Source organism: Ruditapes philippinarum, unplaced genomic scaffold (assembly GCF_026571515.1).
Source record: "Ruditapes philippinarum isolate M1 unplaced genomic scaffold, ASM2657151v2 ctg11548_1_1_1_1, whole genome shotgun sequence".
In the NCBI taxonomy this organism is placed as follows: domain Eukaryota; kingdom Metazoa; phylum Mollusca; class Bivalvia; order Venerida; family Veneridae; genus Ruditapes; species Ruditapes philippinarum.
This window is the reverse complement of record NW_026860863.1, coordinates 4,266-15,725: the sequence shown is the minus strand read 5'-3', so window position 1 is coordinate 15,725 and position 11,460 is coordinate 4,266. Positions and strand designations below refer to the sequence as shown.

At 33.8% G+C, this 11,460-nt stretch overlaps 1 protein-coding gene across 1 annotated transcript; it reads right to left on the bottom strand.

Moving 5' to 3' along the window:
* Positions 1-4,177: 4,177 nt before the first annotated feature.
* On the bottom strand, positions 4,178-8,942 carry LOC132713614 (gastrula zinc finger protein xFG20-1-like). Its single transcript, XM_060696260.1, has 2 exons — positions 8,779-8,942; positions 4,178-7,025 (listed from the first exon to the last, which is right to left on the bottom strand). The coding sequence occupies exon 2, from the start codon at positions 7,005-7,007 to the stop codon at positions 4,335-4,337; it is 2,673 nt and encodes an 890-aa protein (XP_060552243.1). The 5' UTR covers positions 7,008-7,025; positions 8,779-8,942; the 3' UTR covers positions 4,178-4,334.
* Positions 8,943-11,460: the final 2,518 nt, after the last annotated feature.

Here is an 11,460-nt window from a genome sequence, read left to right as displayed (position 1 = left end):
TATATTTTACCACAGGTACATCATAGTTACATATAAATTTACAAAATTGATACATAATATAGATCTATATTAGATAGCTCTAGATAGTGTTTGAAATTATTTTTTGTCCAATAGGATCGTAGTATTTAAATTATAAACAGTCGACTTACTGGACTGATGAACAGTTTGCCGATTTACCGTAGTAAATGTACGATTCATTTGAAATACTGCAATCCTATTGGACAAAAATGATTTCAAAGACTAATAAACTTAAACATATGATAAACAAGTGTTTATAAGTAGGAAATTTACGATTCGTTTGAAATACTGCGATCCTATTGGACAAAAAAATTCAATACAGTACACTTAATACAATTGTACATGTACGTTATATTTTATATGTTATAGATCTATTTGCTGATTGGGATACGCAAGTTTTCTCTCCTGTAGGATCCAAAGTTAGCGTTAGATAATTCAAACATGGCTTTATTGGGCATATGAGAAAACAACAATATAACAGTTAAAAAATAAAAAAAAATATTATAAAAATTAAAATGAAACCATGGTGAACCGTGATATTTTAAAGATATTAATGCGATAAAAATGAGAAAATATGATGAAAGTAATAGATAATTGACATTACAAATCAATTGTATTGTATTGTATTGTATTGGAATTAGTAACTATGTATTGATTGCCAGATTAAGACAAATAATTTTGTTTTTACTATTTATTTTAACCTTTTCCCTTATATAAGCGTGTTTCGACGGCTTTTTGTCCCCCCCCCCTTTTTGAGGCCTCAAAAAATGTTGTTAAAAAAGTGACCACTTTTTTTGGCGCCGTCCTTCATCCAAATATTACATCAGGGGGTTGCGAGAAGGGGGATGTGCCCCCTTCTGTTTGGGGGGTTTGAAGGGGGGCGGAGTCCCCCTCATCGCCAAGAAAATTTTGGACATGTGACAGGCTAAAAATGGCCTCAGGTCGATCTTAGGGTAACTAGTAACCGACGCTGAAAAGCCTTTTACTCTATCTCAATTCATTGAGAAGTTGCAGTACTTTGAAATCAGTTTTGATGGGAAAAAAACAATGCAAAATAGTGATTTTTGGCAATTTTGAGACGTCCCCCCGTTGCCATGGTAACAGGAAATTTACCACTGAGCATGCTGTTACAGAGGCTATAGTGTAGTCAACATTTGTGCCAAGTTTCATTAGTACTGAAGCATTTTTCATTGTTTCATTGCAGTTTGAACTTGTTACAGGAGGCTTTTCAATGAAAACGGCCATATTCGCAATAATGCTCATGGGGTAAAAGGTTAACTTTGAAAATTTAACAATATTTGGTTTATGAAAATATGAAAATAACAATGTCTAAAATGTCTTTTTCAGGTCATGACAAGAAGGAGAACAGTCGCTGACAAGAAAATTAAACGATTTGAACAGCTAAAAAACAGCTACGTATAGGAGCGACTGTACATAGAGCTTGTTTATGAACGTTTAAAAGTCTTTGGCTTACTTTTCGTATGCATGCACTCGCTTTGTTGATGAACGTTTGAATAAACGCTACTGAAAGGTGGCACAGAGCTGACATGCTCACCTTTTACTTTTTCAATTGCACTGCGGTTGTAAAAAAAATAAATTTGAAAAAAAAGAGAAGCGCAATAAAAAAAGAAACAGTGCATGTTGATGGAACGTCTTACTAAGTCGTGGAAACAAGTTAGCTATGTTGTTGAGACGACTTATAAATACGTATCTCGTTCCCACGACATAACCATCTTGTTCCCACGACATAACTAATTCACACGACATAACTTACTCTTTCCCACTACATAACTTACTATTTCCAAAGACATAACTAGCTCCCACGACATAACTAAATCACACGACATAACTTACTCTTTCCCACGACATAACTTACTCCCACGACATAACTAACTCTTTCCCACGAGTTAAACAGCCAATCAATTTTGAGACAAAAATAGTTAATTCTCTGTACCTCAGACCATATAATAGTACTCCAATCATTGACGTCAATTACATTTTACTTAGGATTGATTTAGAATATTTTATGGTAATTAAGTTATAATATGTTTAAAACCCGAATTCAATTTTCTGTTATTTAGACATTTACTGAATTCACCAACTGAGTTTTTCCAACTCTGAATAAACAATTTTTTTTCTTTAACTGAGGCACAGAATTGCTGTTTGGTGAATTCACGAACTTGATAAAAGAAGAGAATTTAAAGAAACGTGTTCAAAAATTGACAATCAAAACTAAACATTCATTTCTTTGAGAAATATAATGTCATATCATATATATTTTTATTTATTGAAAGCCCCAATAGGCCAGAACTATTGATTTAGTTTGCAATGACATAGACAAAATACCTAGCTCGCAACATATCATACAAGATGGAGTTGATTGCTAAAGTTCCAAAACCATTTTAATTTATTTCATTTGGAAACTAACTATCAATAATCTCTACAGTTTCTACTCCCAACACCTCTGATCCATGAGTCACTATGGGATTATATAAACTCAATTGTAGATCAGTCTGTAAGTAATTGACTTCGACAATACAATTTTTTTCTGGCTTGATCAATTTACCTTGTAGCAGATATTTTCGTTACCTGGGGTCTTTGTTGTTGAGCTGTGTGCGAGTAATGTTTTTTATGTAAATTAGTTTAGTTTGCATGGTTTACACTGTCATGATTGAGAATTTATTTATAGGGGACAAAATTAATACTTATGAAAACAAAACATAATTTGATTATGGAAAAGGATTTATTTAGAAGTTAATAACATTTTCTTTATTTATAGTATTGTACTTAGTAAATGAATGTTACAAATTCATTTTGGATTTATAAAGATATTGGGTAGAGAGATATATTCAATAAGGTGTACATGTATTAATAAGGGAAGTAAATCTGCACAGCATATAAATTACAATAATATATGTGCTCTTGCTTGTTATTCTTTTAAGAATGACTAGTTCACCTACATTGTATATTTTATATGAATGTACATTTATAGATGAGATGATTTTTTAGAATAAATCTAAATGCTTGTATTTCAGATAAATAATAAATAAATATAAAATATGTGAATAAGCTTAGCATATAAATTAATAAAGCGTTCGTTTTACAACCCTGATAATGATGCTGTTTAAAGCCAAACGGGTGGTTTGTTTTCCGGGGGAGGGGGGTAAAGGTACAAACAACGAAAATATAACAAATGATTTTAGGTGCCTTGCCCATTGCTCAATTTGTCCTTTCCTTGGCAAAACTAAACGCCGAGAGCACAACACCCTAAATATTTTGCCAATTAAATGTACTTTCTGCGTTTTCCTGCGTGCGTGGTATTAAGTCGAAAACAGGCATGTATCTGCTTCAAAATCTAAACTATTGATGAAAATGTTGTTTTTTGCCAATGTGTCGTTAACCCATCACATTTTGATTATGTCAAATGTGTTATTATTATTCTTCAAATATATAACTGTTTATAGTTGTTTGTTTTATAATATAATGTAGATTGGGATAATTGTTACCTACAGGCCACGTTCTGAAGATACTGAAGATTGAGATAGTAGTGACCATGTACTGATGTTCGAGACAAAAGCGATCATGTAGTGAAGGTCGAGACAGAAGTCACCATGTACTGAAGATCGAAATAATAGTGATAATGTCATCTTCAGTACATGGTCACTACTGTCTCAATCTGCAGAACATGGTAACTTTTATCTTAATCTTAAGTACATGGTAACTACTGTCTCGATCTTCAGTACATGATCACTATTATCTTGACCTTAAATACATTGTATATACTACTACCAGTAAAAACCTAAGATACGATGTGATCTGTTATTTAAATCTACTTCTGCTTCAATAATGAGACGTCAAACTAGCTAACAATATTCACCCTTCATCTGGTTTCTTTATTTCATAAAATGATTTTGTTCTTATCTCAGCACAAGACTGATCTATTTCATAAAACAGATATTCTTATACTAGAATAAAGTTTGTGTTTGTATATGAACAGATAATGACACATCAGTCGTGACTAGATCTTTTTCAGACATACAGAACATGTACACCGCCCCCCTCCTCATTTTTCTTCAGGACACCAGCAAAAGGGTTATGATACCTCAATTTCTCAAAATGAATACATTGTAATCATAGAGATAAGATAATAAGACAAAGGCATATATATAGTATTATATTCCTGATATATATTTGGCATCGACTAGCATTGTTGTTTTTCAGTCACTTTTCATTGCGTTAAAGCGTTTATAAAAAGAAGTAAAACGTTTGATTTTTTTTTCAAACAAAGGACACCTTTTTACAAATAATAATACAAATTATAATTTATGATCTGGATATAGCTTGAGGTGCTTCTCTAAATCTTTAGGGAGAGAAAACGACGTCTGACATGCACCACATGTGAACGGTTTAATATCTGCATGTTTCGTTGTCCTGTGGTACTTCAGGTCATCTCCACGAAGAAATGTTGCGAGACACAATTCACATTTATATGGTTTTTCTCCAGTATGATAACGAATGTGGCGCTCCCTGTTTGGTCGTGATGTAAACACCTTGCCACAATATGAACAAATAAAACGGCGATGAATTTTGACACCATGTTCATGAAATTCATCAAAACTTTGAAACGTTTCCTCACAAATTTCGCATGTAAAAGGAGCCTTTGTTTTGAATAAAACATCCGGTGTAACGACTCTTTCGAACCCTGGATTGCGAACTTTTAGATTCAACGTCGTTGATGTTGATCGGGTAGATGCAGGAGAGGGCTTCTTGTACGAACTATTTTGTTCAGAAATATCTGTATCTGTTCGCGGAGCGTTTTCATTAACCGAAACTTTATTGTCATCTTTCCGCGATTCTTTTGCAATGCTAAATGCTCCGCCATTATTACGACTTAATAGTGAGCTGTAAGATGTTCGTTGAATCTTCATTTTTGTACCACTCAATGATACAAACATTTGTTTTGGTACATGTCTAGGAAATCTATTGACAGAAACTGAAGGTTTCAACCAACTATGCTGATTTTCAACGTTATAATCTTCATGCAATGGTGGCTTTGTGTCTTGTTCTGTCTTATCCCTGGGTTTAAATGTGTTAAGTTCTATCGACTTTATACCAAATCTTGATTGAATGTCTTTGACCTGTCTCATTGCATCTGTAACGGTATTCAATTCCTGCTCCGTATTTTTCTCAGTGGTGTTTTGAAGCTCACTTCCTTTAACATTGTCTCTTGTTCTGTCATTGTAGTAATCAGAATTATCTGCAACCGTTTCTTCATTGTATACGTGATGATGTTCAGATTCAATTTGTGTTGAATCTTCATACGGGTTTGTTTTCTTTGTTATGTGCTGGTTATTTGTGCACTCATCATTTTCGTGGTCATCACTGACAACGTCGCCCTTCGTTTCATGAATGTTACTGATGTGATTCTGAAGTTCGCTTTCTGTTCCGAAACCATGGCTACACTCAGCGCACCAATAATCACTACATCCGTTGCTTGTTTCTTTATCAGCTTCGTTGTGCTTAAGATCATGTTCATCCGTTGTATTGATTTTGTTATTGTTTTCTTCATCGGTTTCCATCGGACGTAACTCGCTGTTGAAACTTTCATCTCTAACCGTTGTTGTCAATGGCATTCCGCCCTCTTTTGGAAAACAGTATTTGTCTAAATCATCATAACCAGAAAGTAGACTTCTGGTACCTTGATAAGTCGACTTTGGCAAATGTGTCAGCATGTGTTCTCGCAAATTAGAAGGATATCTAAACACCTTATGACAAATTTCACAGACATGCTGTTTCGAATGCACATGCGTATGTTCGTGTCTTTGAAACTGTTCATATGTCTGGAGAGTCATGTCGCAAAAGCAACATGTATATGATTGTACATGTTCATCACCTTTGTGTCTCTTCAAATGACTCGTATACATAAATGGATCGGAGTAGGACATATTACAATATGTGCATTTATACTCCTTAAGTGGTCCATGTGTTAACATATGCTTGTTGTACATCAAAGAATTTGATCCCGTAAACGAACAAACCGAACACTGATAGTCCTGCAGCTCTGGATGTAACTTCTTATGTTGTTGGAACTTTACAATATCAATATAACTTTCACCGCATTGTGAACATACGTGGTAAACTTTAGTGTTATGTTCCTTCATCATGTGAGTTTTCACGCATGCTCTGTCCGAATATCCGGTTTTGCAATGAGCGCAGCGAAAGGGTCTTTGGAACGTATGTTTCAATAAATGTCTTTTGAAGTCATCGTTGCGCGAGAAACTCTCAGGACATTTGTGGCATGAGTAGGGTTTGATGCCAGTATGTAAGCGAATATGTCTCTTCATATTGTTTCGTGACGTAAACGTAGCTAGGCAAACAAGGCACGTGAAATGATTGTGTGATGTCATGTTATGAACTTGGAATAATTCAACATTCTCAAGAGTACTGTTGCATTTCTTACACAAAATATTTGTTGCAGACGACATAGATAATTTCTTATCATCTAAACTTGAATAATCAACATATGTAAGAGTATCTGAACAAATTTGTGTGGTAGACTTCGGCTCGTTCATAGAGGTTTCTTTCATACTGTCATCTTCCTGTTTCATTTCGGAATATCTGTCTGGATCGGGTTTGATCAAGAGGTTGTCAGCGTCGATCTTAATCCCAGACGAAATATTTTCTATGTTGTTATAACTGGTGTTTAAAGTTTTTCTACTTTCATATTCACCTAATTCGGCTGGATGCGTGGTTTTATTGAAAAGGTTCTCGTTTGACATGCTTCGGGTTGGTAAATTTTCAGTTTCGGAATCATTCGGTCTATCAAAGAATTCATGTATTTTAACAACGTGCTGATCTTGGCCGTCAACGGTCAGACAAATAATTCCGTCAACCTCCAGACGACATGAGTAGTGGACAGCCTCCCGACATAATGTAAGTATGGATTGTTTCAGCAAGCGAGTAACGAGGTCTCTGTCTCTAAGTACCATTGTTTCGCAAGACAATTTCTGTAAAAGAAAATGATAAAAACATAACTACAATATTCCTGTATTTAATTACGTAACGCGTTTCCGTCTGTAAAGAAAAGTTGGGTAAAATATTTTCAGAAAGAAAAAAAACTGATCTATGAAAGATGTAATGAAATTTTAGAAATTCATAGAGTTACTGCGCTTTATACCAAATCAGAATGTCGGGAAATTTAAATGTTTTCTGTCTGGGGTAGAAAATTGATCATTGAAATAATTTTAATTTTAAAACATCGCCTTCATAAAAAGATTGATTAAATTTTAATGACGTGAAAATAAGTTTATTTTATGTTAATATCATCGATGCAAAGAAAATTATTCAAACTTTTTTTGCTGAAAACCTATTTTAATGAAAGGGAGTTTATAGCGGGAAAATAAATATGCGGTTAATGTGAAGTTCCCTTCAGGAGCCTGTATAATATAGTAGACCAGACGGGAAAAGTCATGCATTACCACGCGCTGTGCAAATAATTTCCTTGGCTGTAATTTAACACCAGTATTTTAACGCACTTGGAAATTATGTTATATACACTCTATCATAAACAGTATTATTTATGATAGTTTATAAACGAGATAAATGTTGACAGCAGACGTGCATTTGTCTGACTGTATAACTTATATTTTCCTGTTGTGTCTTTTCTAAGATATTTAAACACGTTTTAAACATGTTATTTATTTTCGTTGCAAATGACAAAGTTTGGAAAGGGGGTTTTTCACCCCTTTTTCTTTTCCCCAAGGGGTTTTTCGTTTTTTAAAGGGGTTTAAAGGGGGAAGGTTAAAAGGCCCGAAAAAAAAAAAAGGGGGCCCAAAAAAAAAAAATTTAAATACTTTAATTTTTAGGATCTCACATGATTTTGCCATACATATAATAATAAACATGCAGGTTATATAACTATTTTAGCATATTCACCATAGCAGAATCAAGAACTCGCGTGCTAAAAAAGTGCCGCGCATTTATTGTAATTAATTTGAATTTCAAGAAAACTTCTGATGATATCAAGGAAACTGATGACTTATTTACCATCCTATCATTGAATTATATAATTGTATAATATTGCATAATCTGTACAAATGAAGAATAGACTTAAATTCGTGAAAAGAACATGTGATTTCATTATTTTTACAGAAAGCTGTTGATTAAAGATGGATATACTGATTTAACATTGAAGTACACACATGAATTCACCTTGTATTTTAGCATTTATAAAGAAATTTATATAATACACACACAACAATTGTACTTAATAAGAATACAATGAAATAGAAAAAGTTTCGACAGTGACGTTGGAGACGCACGCGGCGTTGGATATGACGTAATTTTATGAACAATAATCATGAGAACGTCAGTTATTTAACGTTAAAGTTCATATCTATACAGAAATGGGTCGTTCGGTACAATGACAAGAGATAAATTGATAATTGTTGACATGACCTAGTAAAATCTTAATTTATCATAAACTTTATAACTTTATAGAGTTTTGGTTGTTGTTGTTCTTGTTTTCAATATATATCTATAAACTTCAAACATAATAAACATATAGAATAACGATGTCATATTTACCAGTATGGTGATACAGGATAAAATAAATACATTTGATAGGTAATAACTCTATAAACCACGTCGGGAAATTATATACATGAAATTTTTAACTTATCCATAAATATGGAACAGGAAAATTTCTTAAAAGCTATATACATTTCACAAACAGAATATTAGAAGTAAAATACAACTTACTTTTGTTTAGTAATTCACCGAGATAAATCTGCTATGTATTTCAACATGTTTCCCACGGTAAAAACTTATCCAAAGTTTAAACATGAAACATTTCCGTAATTGTTGAGCCTTTCCGTGCGGAACGGAAAAATGCCTGGGGAACAGAAGGGGAAATTTGTTTGATTTATTTCCGGGACGCAAGTTAAAGCAGACGACAAATTTAAAATGAAGATGTATTGTCTCCGCTGATTTTATATACATATAAATAAAGTGTGTCATTTATTTATAAGAAATGTGATATAAAACTGATTTGTTTGTGCACATTCATTATGTTACATGAAGTTACTAGGAGTTTAAAGTCGTTTGTGATAAAAAACATAAACAACAACAACAACAACAACAAAAAAACAACAAAAAAACAACACTAAGTCACATGTATTATTATAGATGTTGAAATATAAATTTTTTTCAAAACGGCTTATATTAAGTTTTTTTGATATATATGATCAGTACATGTGCTGAGATTGACAAATATGCATTTTATTTGGATTTTAAAAGCGTTTTGAGCTCCAAACCCCAAGTGTCTGTGCACTAAGTGGCACTCTGTCGCTAACCGTTTCCAAAAATTACGAACCATCTAACATGTATGGGGTATTTCAGGTTGTAAATAATACAATAAAACACATATCTAAACTAAAAAAATACTACTACAAAGTTTTGATAATGTTTACAAGAATGATCTGTTTAAACTGTTAAAAGCTTTAGTTACATAGTTTTACATTAAAACTAGTGATCATAAGCATGCTACTTGTAATTAAAACAACAACAACAACAACAACACCACCACCAACAACAACAACAACAAGAGCGATCAGTGATCACATGTGTCGCCTCATGATAGCCAATTGCATGATGCAGCTACTATGTTGGAGACACAAAAATCATTAACAGGGCAAAACAAGTTTGTTTTTTTCGAGGGCAATAACTCAGCCTAAAATCATTCAACCAGAAAACTTTTGTATTATGCATGCACAAGTACTTGAGCTACCGATCAATCTTGTAAAGTTTCATTGACATTGTGTAAGAGGTATAAGAGGAGTAGTCCGGACAAATTTTAAAAATAAAAATCATTAAAAGAAAATAACTTTGACAAAGTCATTGAACCGAAAAATGCCGACGATTTGCACATTATCTTTCCTGTAAAGTTTGGATGAAATTGAACCAGTAGTTTTTGAGGACCACTTTAGAAAAGTTTCTGTGTAGCTGGCAACACAAACCCACCTTTTTATAGAGGGCCATAACTTGGCCAAAAAATCATTCAACCGAAAAAGCCCGCGTACTATGAGCAAGTACCTGAGCTACCGATCAATCCTGTAAAGTGGCAATGAAATTGCATAAGTGGTTTAAGAGTAGTCCGCCCGGGACAAACTTTATTAATACCTTTTCAATTAAAGAGCCATAATTCGGTCAAAAATCAGTCAACTCAAAAAAACCGTGTAATATTTGCAAGTTCTTGAGCTAGTGATCAATCCAGTAAAGTTTCATTTGGGTATAAAGGGAGTAGTCCGTAAATAATAATCATCAAAAGTCCATAACACTGACAAAAATCATCGAACCGGAAAATGCCGAAAATATGCACAAATAGATTGGCACTGATCATTCCTGTAAAGTTTATAGTTTCCTGTAGAGGTAATACCAAAATGGCCTTTTTCATGATCCAACGAACGCTCCTTGATGTAACTCTTAAAGCCTTTAATAATGATTCTGTCAAATATACAGATATTATAGTCTGGGCGGACTTATAGTAACTGTGACGTCAGATTAAATTGGTGTCACCCACCTACTTACAAGTACGGTTTTAAGGTACTATTGTCTTTCTCATGTGGTTTGTTTCTTGCAAAGACTACTTGTCTCTGTCTACAACAAGCAAATTCGTTGAATTTATATCCCCGACGTGTCTGGTTATTACAAACACAACAACTGAAAACATAAGGCTTTATTTAAATATTTATCATGGCATAAACAGTAATATTCTTTGTGCATAATAAATTTTATATTCTAGGCAATAACAGAGCCTTAACTCGGATGTTTAAATAGTAATATCTGGACATGGCAATGAGATGTAACTTGCCTTTTTGTATCCATGGTTCCCATAACGTTTTGTTGAAATCAATACAGCAGTTGCAAAGAAATAGCAATATTGCTCTATATGCATACTACTTAACTAATCAAGGGCCTTAACTCTGTAATGAATGGTCTGGTCTGAACAAGGCAACACATTATGCACATCTCATCTTGGTATTAATGGTTTCCATAAAGTTTAATTGGATTCCAGCCAGTAGTTGCAGAGAAGTAGCGTGGAAACAATAATTGCTGTATATGCATACTGCATAACTTATCAAGGGCCATAACTCTGAGTTAGTGTCTGACCGGAACAAGGCGATGATATCTCCTCTTGGTATTGAAGGTTCCATAAAATTTGCCCTATATGCAAACTGCATAACTAATTAAATGTTAAAGTGTCCGACCAGAACAAGGCGACGATATGCGCATCTCCTCTTGGTATTGAAAGTTCCCATAAAGTTGAATCCCAGCCAGTAGTTGCAGAGAAGAAGCGCGGAAATGATTATTTCTCTATATGCATACTGCATTACTAATCAAGGGCCATAACTCGGAGTTAAAATGTCTGACCGGAACAAGCCG

Excerpts from the sequence above, each read along its gene's own strand:
- LOC132713614 (XM_060696260.1), bottom strand. The coding sequence starts at position 7,007 with ATGGTACTTAGAGACAGAGACCTCGTTACTCGCTTGCTGAAACAATCC.